A 21824-nucleotide genomic window follows, 5' to 3' on the forward strand; every position below is an offset into this window, starting at 1 on the left:
CAGGAGATTTGCTTGGTTGAGAAAGTCTGGTTTTGCCCCAGATGTGCAAGCCAGGCTCTTGAACATGCCATTCGATGGCTCTTCTTTGTTCGGGAAAAAGGCGGATGACAGTTTAGAGAAACTGCAAACTTCAAAAGCAGCAGCAAAATCCCTAGGAGCTGCAATCCGTCAGACTCCTTTTCGTCCCACAGGAACCTCTGCGAGGGGCAAGTCCTTTCGCTTCTACTCCGCATTCGGAAGAGGTAGAGGACGACCGGCTCAAAGGGGTCAAAGAAGAACTACCCGAGGTGGACGGGGTAGATATTCAAAAGCCGCAGCAACAGCAGGTACCTCTTTACCATCGGCATCTGCATTAGCCGCCGCAAAACCACTCTGAGGACTTCCCTCACAGAACACCTGTAGGAGGCAGGTTGACTCAACATCTGGCGGTATGGCAGGCTATCACGTCAGATGCTTGGGCATTGGAAACAGTTGCCCAAGGTTACTGCCTGCCCTTCATACGTATACCTCAGAGTCATCCACCGGGGATCAGCTCTCAGAAAACTCCAGATCCGCTCCTCTTGCAGGAAATTTGGGACCTGCTAGAGAAAGGTGCCATAGAACCGGTACCTGTAGCGGAGAGGAACAAGGGCTGGTACTCCCCTTACTTTCTCATTCCAAAGAAAGACGGAGGACTGAGACCCATCTTGGACTTGCGAGAATTGAACAAATTCCTCAGAAAAGACAAATTCAAGATGGTCACTCTTTCTCAGATCCTCCAGGCCAGACAGTTCCAGGACTGGTTGGTATCTCTGGACCTTCAGGACTCTTATTTCCATGTGCCTATCCATCTCAAACACAGGAAATACCTGAGGTTCGCAATTGGCAACTCTCACTATCAATTTCGAGTGCTGCCATTTGGGCTGACCTCCACCCCGAGGGTCTTCACCAAGTTAATGTCGGTAGTGGCTGCAAGTCTAACGAGGGAAGGGATTCACGTCTACCCCTACCTGGACGATTGGTTGATCAGGGCTGTTTCTCCGGAACAAGCTCAGATCCAGCTAAATCACGTGTGCCACTTCCTTCACAGACTGGGCTTCTCCCTCAATTTAAAGAAATCACAAATGATACCATCGCAGAGACTCCAGCTCATAGGAGCGATCCTGGACACTTCCCTGGGAAAAGCCTCGCCACCAGAGGTGAGGGCTCAAGATATTCTACAGATGGTTACCAAGTTCCAGCATGCCTAACGTCTCCCAGCCTTCGACTTTTTGAGGTTGCTAGGCCTCATGGCATCCTGCATTTTCCTAGTGCCAGAGGCTCGCCTGAGAATGAGATACCTCCAGTGGGCACTGAGGACTCAGTGGTCACAATTCTCAGGGAGAATGACAGATCTTCTTCGGGTTCCCGGCAGGGTGGCTCGAGACCTTCAGTGGTGGGCCTGTCAGGAGAACATTCTGAAAGGAGAACAGTTTTGGCAACCCTGGCCGGAGATAACAGTAGTCACGGATGCCTCACTCACGGGGTGGGGAGCCCACGCCAACGACTTGACCATCAGCAGTCGTTGGTCTCCATCGGAGTCCAGACTACACATCAACCTGTTAGAGCTGAGAGCCATCAGACTTGCGCTGAAGGCGTTCCTGCCAGCTGTACAAGGGAAGAACGCCCTGATAATGACGGACAACACGGTGGCCATGCATTACCTCAACAAAAGAGGAGGCGTAGCATCACTACCCCTGTGCAGAGAGGCGATTCAGCTCTGGGTTTGGGCAATCCAAGAAGGAATCTCTCTATCGGCAGTTCACCTAGCCGGAGAGAAGAACTTGACAGCGGACGCTCTGAGCAGGCAGAACACAGTCTCCCACGAGTGGGAGCTAGCTCAGGAAGTCCTTCAAGAGATCTTCGCCCTTTGGGGAACCCCTCAGGTAGATCTGTTCGCCACCAGCCTAAACAGGAAATGCGACCTGTTCTGCTCAAGGGAATTTCCCCCGAGAGGAGCTCTGGGAGACGCGTTCATAGTGGACTGGGAGTTTCCGCTTCTGTACGCGTTCCCACCGGTCCCTGTCATTCCTCAAATGATCAGGAGGTTGAGAAGATTCCAGCTAACTATGATCCTAATTGCCCCGGATTGGGCCAGGAGAACGTGGTACCCGGACCTTCTAGACTTGTCCATCTACCCTCCAATTCGACTTCCACTCAGAGAGAACCTACTCTCACAGAAGGGAGGTCAGGTTCTCCATCCAGACATCAAAACCCTCAACCTTCACGCTTGGCTTCTGAAAGGTTGAGGTACAAGGATTGGGACCTCCCTGATGATGTTATGGAGGTGTTGCTTTCGGCAAGGAGGCCAGCAACAAAGTCTTTATACCGCTGCCGTTGGAACAGATTTTGCAGCTGGTGTAGAGAACAGAATATCAACCCTTTTTCATGTGGTACACCAATGGTTTTGTCCTTCCTACTATATTTGGCAAATTCAGGTCTTCAAGTTGGCACCATTAAGGGCTATCTCGCAGCGCTATCCATCTTTAAGCGTACTGCGGAAGAACCATCCTATTTCAAATTACCCTTGGTAATACAGTTTCTAAAGGGGTTAACCAATGTTTATCCCCCAAGACCATTCCAAGTTCCCCTATGGGATTTAAACTTAGTACTAACTTTCCTGATGGGTACACCTTTCGAACCTCTCCATTCTTGTTCGTTAAGAATCCTTACCCTTAAAACTGTTTTATTAATAGCACTTACATCTGCTAGAAGGGTAAGCGAATTACAAGCTCTTTCTTGTAAACCCCCTCATACAATATTTCACAAAGACAAAGTTGTCCTGCAAGTGAAGCCTAATTTCCTCCCAAAGGAGGTGGTTTCTGAATTCCATATCACTCAGAAGATTACCCTACCATCTTTCTATCCTCCTCCTCACCCGGGGAAAGAGGAAGAGAGGTTACACAGGCTAGACCCTAGGAGGGCTTTAAGTTTTTACATTAGTAGACTAGCCAGGATAAGACAGGCAGACCAGCTGTTTGTAGGTTACACAGGTCACAAGCTGGGGTTACCAATAACTAAGCAGACCATTTCCAGATGGATCATTCTAGCCATTCTGGAATGTTATAAACTGGCAGGGAAAGAGCCCCCTCAAAACCTTAGGGCTCATTCGACCAGAGGTATTGCAGCTTCATCGGCCCTCAAAAGAGGCGTGTCGGTTAAAGACATATGTACGGCCGCTACATGGTCGTCTGTCCATACCTTTACATGTTTTTACAATCTGGATTCCTCCTCCAGTCAAGAGACTAGGTTTGGAAGGGCTGTACTGCATTCTATTCATCAATAGAAGACAGCGTGAAGTCAGTACTCCCTCCTCCGATAATAGAATACTGCTATGGGAGCCTATCTAAGATGAGGAATACGTCGGAGGACACAATCCCTTCGAAGAACAAGTTACTTCTTACCTTGTAACGTTCTTTCGACGGGATGTTCCTCCGACGTATTCCTCATCGACCCTCCCATCCATCCCCGCAGTTCTACTTCCCTTGTTGTTGCAGCTTACGCTCCTTCAGGGTGATTAGTTAGTCCAGAAAGTATTATTGTGGGCTACAAAACGGAACTGAGCAACGGACGCTGCGCGCGGCCTTTATAGGCAGGATGACGTCGACGTCGATACGGCGGCTGTCGAGGGACATCGACTCGGAGGACGTCGACGCGCAGCGCCCTCTAGAGAAAAAAATTTCCGAGGCCAGCAGAGCTGGAAGGAGATATCTAAGATGAGGAATACGTCGGAGGAACATCCCGTCGAAAGAACGTTACAAGGTAAGAAGTAACTTGTTCTTCTGTGGCAGCAGCACATCTATGAAAACAAGCTTCCTGCTGAAATGAAAAAGATCCATAACCATCTGGCCTTTAGGAATGCCTTAAAAACTTTTCTTTTCTTTTAAAAAAAATCATAAAAAAAGGCTGGTGGATGGCTGGTGGATGTCTGCTGGGATGTGCCTCTCTCTTTAGCGCCATGATGCCTTTGGGCGACTGTGTGCTTTACAAGAAGTCATAACATAACATAACATTTTTATAAAACCTTTGGGGGTTTGCTGGTCCCACAGCTGACCAGGCTATTCAATAGCTTCAGGGTGACAAGCAGGATATCCGAGTCAATGGAGGAAGCGAAAATCATCCTTCTTCACAAGTCCAATAAAGACCAGACGAAGTGCACGTCATACAGGCCAATAGCGTTGATAAACGTGGACACAAAGATTTAGACAAAGATACTGGCCAACAGACTAGGGGACATATTGCCGGCCTTGGTCCACCCAGACCAGTCCGGTTTTATTCAAGGCCAAAAGACATTTGACAATATAAGAATTGTGGCACACCCCAACTCCCGTCTTACTATTGTTCCTCGACGCCGACAAGACTTTTGATCAGGTAGAATGGCCTTTTCTGTTCAAGGAAAAATGGGCCTGGGGGAAACTTGAGAATGGTCCAGGCAAATTATGTATCCCCAAAGGCACGCATCCGGATTAAAGGTTTAATGTCTGTAGGTATTCAACTGAGCAGGGACCAAAACAGGGGTGTCCTCTCCCACCCCCCCTCCTGTATGCTATATATTTAGAGCCACTGAACTACTGTTGGAACTAGTAAGGTGGGTGGAGGGAGTCCACGGGATCCCATTCGGAGGAATACAACATAAAGTTTTGGCCTTTACAGACGACATGCTCCTAACGTTAGCAAAACCGGGGTAATCATTATCGGACTGCATGGTGATCTTGTTGGAGTTTGAGGCAGCTTCAGGCCTAAAATAAATCTGAAATCCTGAACCTTATGGTAGAGGCGAGGGAGGTGGATAGCCTGAAGGAAACTTTCCCATTTAATGGAACCCTAAAGGGATCAAATATCTAGGCATTCAAATAACCCTGACTCTACTATGCTGGTACATGGCAAACTTCCCACCTATGCCCTCAACAATTAAGGCTGAACTCTTAAAATGGAAGGGGGCTCAGGATTTCGTGGATCGGGAGAGTGGAGGCAGTGAAAATGGTGATGCTCCCTAAACTGCTGCACCTATTTCAGGCATTCCCGGTGGCGATCCCGAATAGTTTCTTTTGTGACCTATATGGGAGGGCAAGAGTGCAAGGGTAGGTTGAACATTATTCATGTCCCTGAGAAGGGAAGGAGGGATGTGACTTCCAAACTTTCGGTTGTACTATGTGGCATCCCAACTGCGCATTATACAGGAATGGTTCACGGGGAAAGGAGGGACCCACTGGGCTGCAATGGAGCGTGCAGTGGTGAGGCAAGATCTGGGTATAGTTCTGTGGTCAAAGAGGCAGCCTAGACCGAAACACATGTATTTAAGCTCTATTACGAGCCTGGTGGCGGAAACATGGGACAATTTGATAATAAAATATGGGATCGCGACTTTCCCTTCCCCGTTCACCTCCATTTTCAACAACCCAGAATTTACACCTGGCACAGAAACAGCGTTTGGGAAATGGGGGGAGGGAGGTTGTAGAAAAGTGAGAGACATGTTCTACGGGTCCACCATTAGACCATTCAAAGACTGCAAACAGTGCTTTGGGGTGGGTGAAACAGAAAGACTCGGTTACTTTCAATTACGGCATTGGTTTCAGAACCCCACAGTCAAGGCATCAGCTTACCGCGATCTTACGCAGTTCGCAAAAAATTCCTCGTAACACAGGATGGGTCTAAGAGTATGATTTCCAACTTGTATAAAATACTAGATAAGGCCATCCCACGGGTGATATGGCCCTATATAGGACACTGGGAAGGCACAATGGGGAGGGAGCCCCTGAGGGAAGTATGGGAAAGACTTAAAGCAACCCAACTGCAGGAGTGCTGGTACAATCTAATATTTAGATGGCATTACACTCCGGTCCGCCTCCAAAAAATGTATCCAGAATTCTCAAGGGAATGCTGGAGTGGAGGGCACGTGGGCACACATTTGGTGGCGATGTCCCAAACTAAAACGTTATTGGAAGGAGGTACAGGAGGCCCAAGCCCAAGCATTTGGGGACAAGGAGGTTACGCCACCGGAAATTATTTTGTTGGAACTGGGGAATGGGATGGAGGAGGGAGACAGTTGGGGCCAAAAGAAGACGAGGTTGATGCTAGCCCTGGCCGCGATAACTAATCGGACAAAGATGGAAGGGGAAGGCCATCCCCACACTGCAGGACTGGCTTCGAAAAGTGTGGGACTTTGTAGCGTTAGAATGGGCAACATATGCTATGAACAATACTGTCAAACTTCACTACAGATTGGGGAAGGTTTTTACCTTCCTGAAAGAGAACTACAGATTGCAATGGTGTCCTCAGGGCCTGAAGTTGTTCAACTTAAGCTGACAAGTTTGAATAATTCCTTGGCCCCTACAGGACATAAGAAAACACAAGCCCAAGGGGGGGGGACCTTGAGGGGATATGTTAAGTTTTGTTGTAAAACAATAAAAAGAATTTAAAAAAAAAGAAGAAACACCCCCTCCCCTTCTCCTGCCAGTGATACCAAGAATTATGAATATGACATAAATCTGCCTTCATATCTTCAAAAACCTAAATCCCCTCATTGCCAGAGCTTCTCGACAGTTCAGAATACACATACAAAACTTTTCATTGACGAAGGAGAAATGGACATTCCACCCCTTACAGAACATACAATCTGATAATATGCGGACAGTTGGAAACAATTTAAAAGAAATATTGTTTACCACTAGCACTTCCAAAAAGCCACACTCTAACATTCTTTCATAGGTATTTTTATTGCCATGTGTTAGGCCCTTAAAGCTACATATTAGATTTAAGTCTCGCCAGCCTCTCAGAGGATCATTTTTAACAACTCCTCGCCCCACATCATCGCAGGGAGCACCCTGGGAGGCCTGCGGGACCTCATTGCGGCATATATTGTCTCCACAAAAACCCTGCTTGGGCAGCCCAACCTTTCAGAACCAGCTTTAGCAGCAACAGTTCAGGGGAAAGTGAGCTGATTCTGACTCTCCACCAGGCTGCCAGTCTGTGTCGAAATAGTTATTTGTCCTCTAGTACTTTTCAAATCCCTAAAAATAATAGCCAAACCAACATGCGCCGTATGGGCCAACCCAGCCTCATTTAGAAGGCACACCGGACCATCCCCTGTGGCTTTCACCACCACATTATAGACATTGCAGGCAGAAACATGTCCAGAAAGAACATTTGTGGCTTTGATGACTTCTACATCTCTTGCCAAAAGGTTGTTTAGGGATTTTGCCTACAAATTAGTCACCCCCAAACAAGAGTCCAGTTTTCACGCATCTTTGTCAAACCTGTCCATCAATATCCTGAACACATCCCTCAGTTCCATAAAAGCTGTAACAAGCCTATTAAAATATTGAGCAAGGTATGAGAATTGTTCTAAACTTGGACTCACACAAGACTCAGCGGCTGGCTCATTCACCGATTCGGCATTCAACAAAAGCTCACTCCCACAAGATTCTGAAAGGCAGGAGGCGAATTCCAAAGGCCAGTCTGTGAGCACTCTAGTTGATAGCCAGCACTGTTCCTTTATCACAGATAAAATACACAGGAGCTCTCTGAAATGACTACTCCCTGATTGCCAGTATATCCTGCCAGCCACCCCTGTGTGGTTGACAAACTTTGGACTCTCTGGGAATTACCCCCAAAAGGTCCCTAGACTCTTCCAAATCAGGGGAATCAACACCATCCAGAATTATACAATCCCCCCCCCCCCTGTGCTCCTCCCCTCCAATCCAATGGAGCCAGGTAGACCATTTTCTGCATAGTAGTGGTCAATCAAACACTCTAAAGCCTCCAGGATTGCTCTTGGCGAGGGTCCAGCTACATCAGAGGAATCTTGGCCAGCATGAAGAACAACATTACAAACTATGTTTTTTAACTGCCATGGGTTCCCCCCCAGTGCCAAGGACTTTTTTGCTGATTTCAGTATTTCACCATTCAATGCCTTCTAACATTTTCTCCTTCAATTAATTGGAGTCGCAGACAGCTCTGAGGGTCCGTTGCCAACAATTCCAAGACCAGGAAAGGGACTCAGATAGCTAAGTCAGGAACAAGGACTTCCAAAGCTGTTTCTGAATCACTTGACATCAATACTGCAAGTCTCCACCCTGTATCCTAACTAAATGTTCAACTAGATGTTCAGCTGTTCGGAAAGATTTCATAGTTGTATGCAATTTTCTCTCCATGTGTCAACCCCCAAACTTTTTGCTGCTGTTTAGACACCATTGACTGACTTTGCCAGAGAAGCACAGCCTTCAGCTGCACTCCTCTGGGCTTTCGCTCACTTTTTATGGGGAAACTGACATGCCCTTAAGACAGTCAGTACAGGAAGACTTTGTTTCCCTTAGTCCTTTTCTCATGTTGCAACCTTTGTGCAACATTTAACAAGTGTGCAATGTATCTTACCATACAGCACACTTGGGTCTATAGTCATTTCCAAAGGCCCTAGATACTCTCGCTGGACTTTTTATGAACCGTGCAGATGTGTCATGGACAGGACTGGTGGCAGCTATCGTTTCGCATTATTTTTAACCCTTTCCTGCCATGTTAACCGCATTAACCGTGTTTGGCATGAATAGGTGGCATGGCTCCAAAATGGCCATGCCACGAGGTTCTTTGTCCTGTCCTTTGGCCATCTTGCCCCTTCACGTTCCCCAGGTTGAGTCGACCCAGGCCAGTCCTTATTTGGTCATGCATTTTCCTGCAAAATCCAATACTTTTGCGGGCTTCTGCATGCCTTGTATGTGTGCCTCCAGGATGTGGGCTGGGATGTCTGGTCCCAATACACATCCTGGGTGCCAGAGAGTCTGGAGTGTCCTGAATGCCTGAGACTACCATGGTCTGTGATTGGTCCACGTATGGAGTGTGTGTTTGTGAGCAGATCTCCCATTGGGTCCTCTCCGTTTTGGCGCAAAGGGAACATTGGATAAGAGGAGGCTGGAAACACCACTACCAGGTCGATCTCCTGAGTTCTCACTGAACAAGGGATAGGATCCAAGTATCCTGCAACTACGAAGCTGAGTCGAGGAACCGCTGGTGATCTGCTGGAAGGTTTGGCACCCTGAGCCCGCTGTCGTCCCGTGGGACCCATCTGCATCTGATCGTCCTAGAAGGTCTGCGAAGACGCTTCGACCAATTTGAATAGTGGGACCAACTATTCTCGGCACCTTCACCAAAACCTGCAAGTAAGCTTTATCGGAAGTGTCCCTGGGCCAACCAGTGGGCTGACCAGCTTACGCAGGACCTTTGCTCCGCCTCCGCCGTCGTTTCGAGGAGGCCCTCGAAACTCGGTATACTGCTAGCTCTGTGTCCACGGCACCCTCAAACCGAATTTCGTACACTTGGCATTCCCAGGTCTGAAGTGAGACGAGTGCGCCTGGACCGGAGTCAACGCGGTTACCGCGTTGCCCTGCTGCGGCAACGTCCTTTGCAAGTCTGCTGCATTTGTGACCCTCTTGCCCCTGAAGCCTGCTGCAGTGTGTTAGGCAGAATCCTGTGCAGTTCCCTTGGGGAACACGGCAAAAAGATTAAGACTACAGGAGTGAGCAGTAAACCCAATTGGTAGCAGTCTGTACCACCCAGATGTACCTGGTAGCTGTGGCTGAGCAGTCAACTTCTCTCAAGAAGAGTTAGGCAGTATACAGAGGATACACAATAGGGCTAAAAACACAGTAGAGCAATCAAAACACTGACCAGAGCTTGTTATCAAAAGTATATAATTACTAGCACTATAAATCAAAAGCAAGTTCCAACACAATCAGAAAAGTATACACACCTCCCTTAGCAATTGCTAGAAAAGTCTAAGTCAAAACACCACTTTTGTCAAAACAGAGGTGAGCGTGTAACTTAGGTGGCACTCCAATAATTAAATAAAAGGGAGAGAAAAAGGCAGGTCATAAAGATAAAACAGTTCCCAACACCTTTAAGAGACCAAAACAAGTTAGTGAAGGCAGAGTCTACCGTAGAGCCAAAGTTCATAGGCCAGGTCCACTTTAAATGGAGCAGGGTGAAATGCGCCCAAGATCACACAGTTGAGAAATGCATTCAAGTCTTTGTAGAAATGTTCAAAAGATAAAGTTAGAAGGTCTGGGGGCCAACCCAATTGGAAAGCCAAGGATCTAAGGGTCACCTTTAGCTAACCATAGAAAGGGAGGCCAGGTGGAACACAGTACCTTTAAAGTTGAGGAAGCTCCAGCGGTGGCAGTTGTTCCTGGCCGCGGGTGCAGTTTGTGGTTTCGACCAGGGGAAGAAGAGGATCTCGTCCAAGAGGAAACTTGGAGTCGTTGCACTGCCCAGGGAAGAAACCAGCCGCAGAGTTTGTCGGTAAAAAGGTGCGTTCCTGGTATTCACGGTCACAGTGGTGAAGCTTGGCTATCCGGCCGCCGGGGTGCTTGACACAGGCGATTCGACCAAGAGATGTCCTGGAAGGCGAAATGGCGAACTGGTTGATCCCACCAGCTCAGAGGAAGAAGACTCTTTCTGCAGAAGATCTTCTCTTGTCGTCAGGAAAGTGGTGAGGTTGTTTCAGCAGGGCTCCACCGGTGGTGTCGTCGTTGCAGATGGCTCAGCTTCTCCCCTCTTCAGATTTCTTAGGTCCTGTCGTGACTTCTAAAGTTCCAGTCCCAAAAGCCCTGCTTTTATGCAGAAAAACCCTCATTCAACAGCCTAGCTGTCACTCAAACATGCTAAGTGGTGAGCCGGGCGGCTCACCACTGGCCCAATCAGAACATAGTGCAACTTGGGTTACTAAGGCAGCGCAGTCCAGGATGCCAATTCCCCCACCCACACATCCTGTGGAACCCAGACAGAGTGGCACCAGAGGGCTTCTGTGGAGAAGCACGCCAAAAAGTGGAACAAAGGGCCCGACCTTGGTTGGAGTTACAGAGACGGACACGAACACCATTTTAGAAAAGAGTTCTGGCAAAAAGACCCAAACGGTGATTTAATATTAAATAAATAAACCAGCGGCATCCATGGTGCGTTTAAAATCAATGGGAAAATCCCATAGGAAATATTCAGGTGGAATATTTTGCGTGGTAACCACTGCCACCAGCCAGAAACTCGACAAGGGGGGACTGGACAGTGCCCCCTTGGAAACAGACCCGGGGGCAATCGAATTAACCCCTTCCAGTACTTCCATAGTATGATGGTTTGTACTGGTTCTGTTCACAATTTTGGACTAGTAAAGTCAATGGTGACTTTACATGCCCTGGGAGACAGTAGTCAGTCCCAGGGTATGGAGTCTATGTTTGGGGATCACTATGACACCCCTGTGTTACTGCACTGAGGGTGCTGTGTACACATATACAAAAAACAGATGGTACCCTAGGGAGTAAAAGACCCCATAGCCATAAGCACAACAAAAGTCAAAGACATACCTCAAATCATGCCTAAGAGTGGGAGGAAAAGAGTCTCACTCTTAGCAGGAGAAAAAAAAAAACCCAAAAATCCAGCAAAGCTGCTGGGGGACTCACTAGGTTTGGGTAATTAGCCTCATAAGAAAATTCTCCCTAACACAGTGAAACTGAGGTGATTCATCCACCCGGAGCGGAGAAATCACCACTGTCCCGTTTGGGAATCCTCGCTGGAACTCAGGAACTAAAAGGTGCTGAGACGTCCTTTTTGCCACCGTCGAACCTGCAACCGAATTGGACTAACCTGCTGAAGTTTGGGTCTCCTTGCCTCAGGGACAGGTGAGTAATCTTTACCCCAACCGGTAACCCCTAGTGCCAGAGCCCAACTTTACGCACAAGTGGCCACTGGGGGCCCCCTCTCCTGTCCACTGCTATTGCGAAATAGTGACTCCATCCCGAACTCTTGAACTGCCTCTGCCTTCAAGTAGAGGTCCTTCTTGAATAGTGGGAACTTATTCTTCATCGCCTTATCCACCTTCCCAAGCTGCTAGAGACCCCTGAAGAGACCCTGTTTTGCCCATTGGAACAACCGCGTGCATTGGCATACATGTACTATTGAGCACAAGGCTCTTAGTTGGTAGGTGAATAACTGATGTTGAATTGGGCCTAAAGATTAACTGCACTGCCGTTTTCCTTCCCCTCTAGGTTGTTAACGTATTTCGTGCAGTTATCCCTTTAGACCCCCCTGGTCTTGTATATATATTGTATTGAGTGTGATGTATTAGTTTACTTAGTGTTAATGTGATTCTTTCCTATGGTCTATGTTACAAAGGCCTTGTAATAAATGTGTCTATATTTTTAATATAACACCTGTCTGGAGTAATTTGTCTGTGTCCTTGCTCTGTGGGCTCATTGAGGTCCTTCAGTCACCCTCACCCCTCCTGAGACTTAGTCTTGGCCGCCTGCCATAGCTACCCAGATTGGTCTAGCTCGTCCAGAGGTTACCCTGTTCCAAGAAACTAGGTTGGCCTTCTGAATCTCTGCCCCTCCTGGACAGAGTTCAGAAATCCTTCTTAACATCAGCCATATCTTCAGGAAAAGCAGCTTTGAAGCCACTCAACCCACTTACATTTGAACTGACATGTGGGCTGACATTTGGGCTAGCTGCAACGTCCACATTAATATTAGTATTGAGTGCCATCACTGCCACAGTCTCCCTTCTTTCATCTTTACTTGTCCATCCGACTATAGGGGTCCCCATGGCACACTGACTGAAGTCAGTGGCCATGTGGGGTATGGGGGCCCCTATAGCCCGAAGGCCACCCAGTCAATTGTAGCCTGCCTTGACTGCTTGCAGGACCCTGCAGCCTTTATACCCATATGGCTAGTTGTAACACCCCCCCTTTTCTTTTACCACCTTTCATGTTCAAAGTTTTGCCACCATGGCCAGCTAAGCCACTCCGCTATGCCTTTCCCACTACACAGAGACTGTAAATGATAAGGTGGCCTCCTGTGAAAAGTTATTTTTTTTTTTACTAGCTGACCAGTAGCTAGCCAATAACCAGTAAAGGTGGTAAATGTGGACCAGCAAAGTTTTTCACAGGCTTGCAAGCTTAAGGGATCAAGAGATTAAGTAATAATTCAAGGGTCAATATCACACCACCCCCAGCTTCACGTTTAGGTTAGCAAGGTGAGTATAGAAAAGGAACTCTCCCTGCCCGCTCCAGCTGTGTCATCAACGGGGTGCTGATTGCACTCCCTGCACTTACACAAAACAAAAAAGTGGAAAGGCAAGGAGACGCTCTCTCTCCCAAATACACAGGCACACAGTAGAGCTCCCGGGCTGCATCCTGCCCAGCTTCAGAACAGTTCGGCTTACCACCATAAGGGGTTTACAATACCTGCTGGCCCGGGGCAGCCGTCTCGTTGTTAGCCTTAGCGTTGTTAGTCTTTTCCTCTGTTTCTTTAGCACCCGACACAGGACTGGTACACAAAACACAGGACTGGTGTGGTGAAAACAAGAGACTCTCCAGCACAGCACAACTTAGAGGAAAGCACCAAACGAGATATCCACATCAAACCGACACTGTATGAGCACAGCCGCTTACAAGATTATATATTTGACTAACATGAACACGAGCTTGGGTTGAGAAATATTGGGGGGACCATTCTTTTAATTGTTAGCACGAAAAGTAGTATACTCATGCAGTGGTATTACAATTTTCATCTCAGCTACATACCCAATATTTTAGGCAAATAATGCTGAAGTCCTCTTCATATCGAGGGTATTCAACAGGGAGTATAGTAACTGTTTCATGCACTTCCATCCTTGTTTCCCACTTGCTGACAGAATATATTTGCAATGCTTTCTGTCTGTCAGCTTCCCTTTTAAAAAGCACTGTTCACTACTGTACCTTTACAACCAGTTAAGTATTATGTTGCCTCTTTTATTTTCTCTGAAGGCTGTGAATCCAGAGGTGAAAGCCTTGCAAGAAAAATTGTCTGCGGCCAACTTTAAAATGACGGAATATCGAAACCAGATTCAAGCCACCAAGCAGGAACTAAAGATTGCGCATAAGGTATGACTGTAAGAACTGAGCAGAGTAGCAGACAAAGGGGAGTATTACATGAATTGTACCACTGGTGGACAATTTTGCATTGAAAGACTCTAGCAAAATATCAAATTTTCACAAATAAGTCAGTAAAGAGGGTGTTTTGCACTGGTGAATCAATTCAAATGTTTTTGCCCGGCTTGGTTGATGCAAACATGAATGAAAAATTGTCCGGCTCCTGTGAAAAATTGTCCCCACCCAGTGCCCTTTGTCTGGCCCCTAGGCTTTTCTCTGTGATGATCTAGGCACAAGAATTTGGCAATGGTTGTGTCGAGCGCAAAAATATGTAAACCAAAAAGAAGAGCAATTCCCACCACATCCTGTGACCACAAATGATTTCAATAGGAAAGCACAATGAATGTTTAAATTCTTCATTCAATTAAGAGTGCTATGATAGCTGTATCAGTTGTTGGAGTCTTAATTGCCTATATCACTGTGTTTGGCAGCAGATTCAGCTTTTCGTATTGACAAAGTCCTTTGTAATTCATATTGCCCAGTGACTTAAAGCCAGGATTAATTATACATGCCGCAGGCTTCATGTGACCAGCATGCAAACATACATTTTGAATGGATTGTGTCCTCTCACGTATTCCTCATCTAAAATATCTCCAATATGCAGCTTTCGCTGCTTTGGAAAAAATGTTTGGTAGAGGGCGCAGTGTGTCGAGGTGGTCGACTCAATGTCCCTCAAGAATGACTTCATTGAAGGTACATATATAATGCACAGTGCCCTTTGGCATCAGTTCCGATTTTCCGAGTAAGCTTACACTTCGTGAACTACTGCGTGCTTCATATATTACTTAGGGAATTGTGAATAATGTCTTTGTCTTCGGCTCTGACAACCCCGAAGACCCGGGTTTAAGAAATGCCAAGACTGCAACGCCAAAATGTTGCTGACGGACCCTCATTGGGTGTGCTTGTGGTGTCTCGGTGGGAGCACAAGACCTCAACCTGTCAGAAGTGTCAATCGATGACCGGAAAAGATCTGAAGGAGCGTAAAGGGAAATTTGCGGTAGGTAAAGTCCCCAAAAAATCCCCTTCGACTACCCTGTCGAAAAGACATTCCTCTGACAAAGCAAGAGACGATTCTCCTCGACGGAAGAAGACTAAAAGGTCCAGGTCACAGAGTGGCTCTCACCACTCGTTGTTGAGGAAATCGAAGAAAAGGCATCATAAATTGCCTGTTTCGTCTTACTCATCCACCTCTTCTCCAGAGAGGAGTATATCTTGCCCTACTAAGGCCTCTACTCCAGCTGAATTCAGGCAGGCAATGCTAAACATTTTTGAGAGTCAGAATCCCTCGAAGCAAATAGCCATGCAGCTACCGCACCTTCTGAAGCCGGTAAGGAAAGGGCTCAAGCCAAATCCTGAGTGCCCTTGAGCCCAGGACTAAGGCCAGATTCTTATCGAGAGCTGTCGAGGCCTCGACATGATGATGAAGTCCGTCACAGACAAAGTGCAGGGACAAGTCGACATCGAAGTCATAAACACCATCGGTGCCATCAAAGACATTGACGCAAAAATCAAATTTGGTGACGACTCCATTGGCATCTGGCTCGAAACCATCTAAGCCATTGATGCCTTTACCAGTAATTCAAAAATCCTTTACACCATTGCCTAGAAAGGATTTTTTTAAATCTCTCGCACGTCCATTTATAAAGACAATGAGCCTTCAGATGACAATGATCCACCTTTTGGATTACAATGTCGCACTCCTAATGTTCCTGATAGTTATATATTGGAGTAATCTAGGTTGCAGGACCTGTGTGAGAATTTACAAACAACTAGTGGTGTGAACACATCACCAGAGTTGGATTTTGGCAAGCCAGAACCAGATGAGCACGCAGATGCATCTTAGAGGCATTTAATGACCAGGGTCACTGATTTTATGGGATGGAGCAAGCCTGCCCTCCCTTTTGAGCAGGATGACCTCACAGATATACTAAACAAAGGTCCTCAAAGGGATCCAATCCTACCTGTTCAGGTCGCACAACAAACGAGAGTAAGTGCAAACTGGGAGGCACCTGAATCGAGTCCGGCAGTCAATACAAATTTGACAAAATATAGGCTGTCAAGTAGTGACTCCAGCTACTTGTCTAAACATCCTACCCCAGAAAGCCTAGTGGTGTAAGCAGCAACCGCTACCTCCAAGCAAGCTGCCCATCCGACCATCCCACCAGATTGGGACGATACGTGTCGTCTAGGAAAGTCTTTTCTGCCGGGAGCATGGCTCTCAAATCAGCTAACTCTACATGTGCCATTGCAAAATTTACCTTCACTCTATGGAACTGTACATCCATGGCGGCTGAACATATTCCCAAAGGGGAAGAAATAGACGGCTTCTTAGCCATTGTAAAAGATGGCAAAGAGGCCATGTGTGAGTCTCTAGAGTTGGGTTTGGATTCTGCTGACAGTATCAGCCGATCCATGGCAGCAAGCACCATGATACGCAGGTTTACGTTGTTAAGGAAGTCTGGATTTGCACCGGACGTGCAGTCTAGACTCATTAATGTGCCTTTTGACGGGTCTCAACTTTTTGGCAGCAAGGCTGACGAAAGCCTTGAGAAGCTGCAGTCCTTGAAGGCGGCAGCCACGTCTCTAGGTGCTGCTATTAGGCTGTCTCAGCCCTTTTACCCCAGTGGACTTTCTTGGAATGGTAGATCCTTTCGCTACTACTCCTCAGTTGGAAGAGTAAGGGAAATGGCTAATCAAAGAGGGCAAAGAAGATTCCCTTGTGGTGGACAAGGGAGAAGTGCAAAGCTCGCCCAAACAGCAGCATCTTTACCATCAGCCGCTGCTTTAGTCACCTCAAAAACCTCTTTGAGGTCTCGACTCACGACACCCTGGTGGAAGGCAGACTTACTCAGCATCTGAAAGAATGGCAGGGTATTACTTCAGATGCTCTGGCATTAGAAACTATAGCCTGAGGTTACTGCCTCTCCTTCATTCAGAGACCTCAGAATCAATCACCGGGAAGCCATTAGTTAAAGGTTACAGATCCATTCCTTTTGCAGGAAATTTTGAGCCTGCTAAAGAAAGGTACTATAGAGCCAGTACCTGTAACGGAGAGGAACGAAGGTTGGTATTCTCCAGATTTCCTAATCCCCAAGAAGGACAGAGGACTGAGACCCATCTTGGATTTGAGGTACTTGAACAAGTTCCCCCGGAAGACAAGTTTAAGATGGTCACGCTTTCTCAGATCCTTCAGGCCCTCCAACTTCAGGGCTGGATGCTGTCATTGGACCTTCAGGATGCTTATTTTCATGTGACTATCCATCGCAAGCACAGAAAGCAACTGAGGTTTGCTGTTGGTGGTTCTCATTATCAGTTTTGAGTTTTGCCGTTCGGGCTGACCTCCGGCCAGAGGGTATTCATGAAGCTGATGGCGGTGGTGGCAGCGAGTCGCAGTAGAGGGGGGGGATTCATGTCTACCCCGACATGGACGATTGGCTGATCAGGGTAGGTTCTCCCGAACAAGTCCTGGATCATCTCAGCTTGACCTGCCACTCTCTCCACAGACTGGGGTTCTCCCTCTACAAGAAGTCCCACATGATACCATCTAAAAAGCTCCAATTCATCAGGGCTCTACTGAATACATCCTTGGGAAAGACATAACCACCCGAGATGAGGGCTCAACGCATTCTGCAGATGGGCACCAAATTTCAGAGTGCCCAGCGCCTCTAGGTATGTCATTTAGGGGTTGCCTAAGGTCGCAACTGCGACCTCTGAGGTTTCCCCTGCGACCTCTAAATAAAAAGCAAAAAAAAAAAAAAGTTTTATTTTTTTTAATGTAATGCAAGCTCTTGGGCTGTGGCCAGCACCATGTGGCTCTTTAGTTCTGGAGTGGCAGGCTTTCTTGTTCAGGCCCCTTAAAAACAAAAGAAGAAAAATAAGAACAGTAAGAACAGGAGTGCCACAAGTCTAACACTTTCAGCACTTCCCCTAAATAAGAAAGAATAGGAATACCAAATAATGTGTCTTTCTGGAATTCTATACAATAATTGCTAGACTAATTAAAGGTTTATTTCAGCCACACTTCAGGGGCTGAGTCACTGATTTTGTCACGCCGCGGTCTCCCGGTGGCCGCTGACGGCTATGGAATGCTTGGCTTTAGCGGCGCCATTAGATTGTTCCAAGTTTGTTTTTCACTTCCTGGTCCACCGGTCTAGTCTTTTTGCTCCTTAGCGCCTGTTCAGTATTTAGCCCCGCCCATCTCTGGGTTTGGCGCGTTGCAACTTGGTCACTTTCACTTTGTTGCTGTGCTCCCGTGTTTTTTCTCCTTGCGTTTGCTCTGCCTGCCTCGCCTCTACCCGAGCCTCTCCTGCTACCCGAGCCTCTCGCTACTCGGGTCCCATCTTTGCCTCTTCCGCTTGCCTTTTCCCGCTTTCACATCACTGCTTCGCTCTCCTTTCCTTCCTGCTCTGTGCTCTTCCTTCCTGGTTCTCTTCCTTTCCGCCCCGGCAGTCTGTCTCCTGCCTTCCTTCGTGCTCTGCATCTACCTGGCCTGATTGTTGGACTCCGCTCCTTATGCACGCCCGTTTCCATCCCGGGCGCCGGCACCAGTATAGCCTCCACCCTTCAGCCTCAAGCCCAGGACCCTTCCATCTCTGCTACTACCCTCGGAACCTTCACTGTGCGCTACGGATCTCCTTCCATCCAGTTCTGGACTAATAGAACCACCCGGAAGTCTGCTACATCTGCCATTACTGAGAGGTTTTTTTAAGCGGCTGCTTTTTTCCTCTCCATTTGGTCTCCATGGGAAGGAAGTCCACTGCTTCCCTGTTTAACAGGGAATCTGGGTGGCTTCTTACCGAGGACGACCCTTTCTCTTCTCAAAGAAGAAATCAAAGAAGAAGCTCACCCGGCGAAAAGCCTCCTCAGAGGATTCAGGTGAGGTGAACATTGATCTTGTCGAAAACCCACCTGTAACAACAGTGCATGACAGATTTAGTCTGTTCTTAAACGCCTCAACTCAGCCTTTCATCCTTCTGAGGTCGATAAATGAGTAGCAACACAGTAAAATGGCGTGTATATTTTTTCTGTATAAAGCGCTATATAATAGCACATCCGTATCATTTGGTCATGGACGCCTGCTTGCATTCACAGTAATTTGGTAATATGGGCTTATACACACTGATCTTAAAGATACATATGGTGATCCATTCTTGTATGACATGTACATCCCATTATAGTGATGTCATAACCATATTTTTCGTAGTGTACAATGCTGTGTGATGCCACTTCCTGTTTTGTCAATGGGGGAAAGTTCGTGTTCCATCGCTTCCTGCGATATCATTTCAGGATGTCAAATGACATCACTTCCTGTGGGGAAGTCAGGGGGTCAAAGGTCGTGTGATGTCACTTCCGCTACCCCTGGCATTTTGGTGAAATGATGTCCTTGAGTGTTTCCCGGCCTTCGACTTCTTGAGGTTGCTCGGCCTCGTGGCATCCTGCATTTTCATGTTGTCAGAGGCTCCTGAGAATGAGATCCCTCCAATGGGTTCTCAGAACACAGTGGTCTAAATTCTCGGACGACATGTCAGACCTACTTCAGGTTCCAAACAGGGTCGCACAGGATCTCCTGTGGTGGCGCCTCCGAGGACAACATTCTGAAGGGAGAACTTTTAAGGCAACCATGGCTGGAGATAACGGTAATGACGGACACCTCACTCACGGGGGGAGCCCATGCCAACAATTTGACAATCAGCGGTCGTTGGTCTCCATGAGAGTCCAAACTACACATCAATCTTTTGGAGTTGAGAGTGATCAGACCTGCGCTGAAGACTTTTCTGCCCTCAGTACGGAGAAAGAATGTACTGATAATGACGGACAACACAGTGCCCATGTATTACCTCAACAAGAGAGGAGGTGTAGGGCCGCTACCACTGTGCAGGGAGGCAGTGCAGCTCTGGTTCTGGGCAATACAAGAAGGAATATTTCTATCGGCAGTTCACCTAGCCAGAGAGGAGAAAATACCTTTGGTGATACAATTTCTAAAGGGACTCACTAATGTGTTCCCTCCATCTACTGTTTGGGTCCTTAATCTTGTTTTGAAATTGCTCATTTGTGCACCATTTGAACCACTCCATTCATGTCCCTTAAGACTACTAACATTCAAAACTATCTTGTTAGTAGCATTAATATCAGCCGTAGGGTGAGTGAATTGCAGGCGCTATCTTCTAAACCACTTTTTCGGTCTTTTATAAGGACGTGGTCGTCCTTATGGTCAAACCTTCATTCCTACCTAAGATTATATCAGATTTTTATTTGGGACAAAATATAGTATTACCTACTTTTTACCCTCCACCTAATCCTAGCAAGGAAGAGGAAAGGTTACACAGACTTTACCCAAGAAGGGCTCTGAGTTTCTACATTTCAAGAAGGTCAATGTTTTGTCTAGATGACCAACTGTTTATAGGATACACTGGTCATAGACTGGGACAGGCTGTAACTAAACAAACCTTGTCCAGATGGATTATTTTAGCTATTACTGAATGCTATAGATTGGCTGGGAAATATCACCCAGAAGGCTTGAGAGCCCATTCCACTAGGGGCATGGCTACTTCTTCCGCTCTGCAAAGAGGTCTTTCAATAAAACCTATTTGTGAGGCAGCCACTTTCACACTTTTACAAAGCATTGCTGCCTTGATTCCACCTTAAGTCAGGATGGAAGATTTCAGAAAGCAATCCTTCTTTGGGTTCATAACATCCCTTGATGACAACAGAATTCTTTCTCCCTCTGCCAAAAATAATACTGCTTTGGGAGTCTATCATAGATGAGGAATACTTGGGAGGACACAATCCATTTGAAGAATAAGCTACTTACTGTTCTTTCGACTGGATGTTCCTCCCACGTATTCCTCATCTATGATGTCTCAATATCCAGCTTCTGCTGCTTAAGGAAACATTATTTGTCAGAGGGCACTGTGTGTCGATGCAGTCGACTCGATGTCCCTCGAGGGCGTCCATCTTGAGGATGATGTCATCGAAGGTACATGTGGAACACGCAGCGCCCGTTGGCATCGATTCTGTTTTTTCATGTCTTTCTTACAGTCGAACTACCAGCATTAATGTGGTTTAGATCATAGTAGACTCCGAAGGAGCGTAAACTTCAATAACATGGAAATTCTACTGCGGGGTAGTCTGGGAGGGGCGACGAGGAATACGTGGGTGGAATATCCAGTCGAAATAACGTTACCAGGGGTAAGTAACTTGTTCGGTTCGTCTTGCATTTTTGTCATCATCTTTGGACTTGTATTCCTATAGTTCTCTCTGCCCACATTTAAAAAACTCTTATTGCTCCAACGTCCTGTCCTCATTCTTCCATACTATATGGGGGTTCCCCCAAAGGACATGACGAGAGCCCTTTGCAACACAAGAATGCTTTCCCCTTTAAATATTGAGAGTTTCCGTTGGCCTGAACATGAGGCGTATTTCCACTGTGCAAGCCCTGCCTATGGCACCCAGCTTTCAGTCCCTTTTTCCATGCAGATAGTAATGGTGCATTTATTATTTTTGGTGCACTTTCCCCTGCTTTTTTGTTTTCTTTTTCATTCATTCCCCAGGCCTTCAACATCTTACGTCTCCCAGTGCATGTCAGCGCCTGTGCGATTTTCTAGCTGAGCTTCCTGTGACAGTCCCTTTCCGGTGTAGGACCAGTACTGCACTCTGTCTGGAGTGCCTTGGTGCTGAACATCAGTGATACGGTTGCATTGTATGTGACGCCCCTGCTGCCAGAGTATTCAAGAATTGACAATGCTGGAGGGGAATTTTTTTCAGGACCCCTCTGGAGCACTTGAAGTATTTCACAACAAAGAAGGCATGAGTGGAAAAGGTAAATGCTGCTTCTTCTAACTCAAGCTCACCTCAGGGG

At 47.0% G+C, this 21824-nt stretch overlaps 1 protein-coding gene across 2 annotated transcripts in view; it reads left to right on the forward strand.

The window, feature by feature from the left end:
* The window catches only part of CCDC13 (coiled-coil domain containing 13), a 1886344-nt gene that overhangs the window by 793824 nt on the left and 1070696 nt on the right, over positions 1–21824 (forward strand). For both annotated transcript variants that reach the window (XM_069647762.1, XM_069647761.1), the window contains exon 6: positions 13802–13918. In XM_069647762.1, coding sequence (XP_069503863.1) covers positions 13802–13918 — 117 coding nt within the window. The remainder of the gene's footprint in view (positions 1–13801; positions 13919–21824) is intronic.

The sequence above is a fragment of the Ambystoma mexicanum genome, chromosome 2q, assembly GCF_040938575.1.
Source record: "Ambystoma mexicanum isolate Mex_15411 chromosome 2q, UKY_AmexF1_1, whole genome shotgun sequence".
Classification (NCBI taxonomy): Eukaryota; Metazoa; Chordata; class Amphibia; order Caudata; family Ambystomatidae; genus Ambystoma; species Ambystoma mexicanum.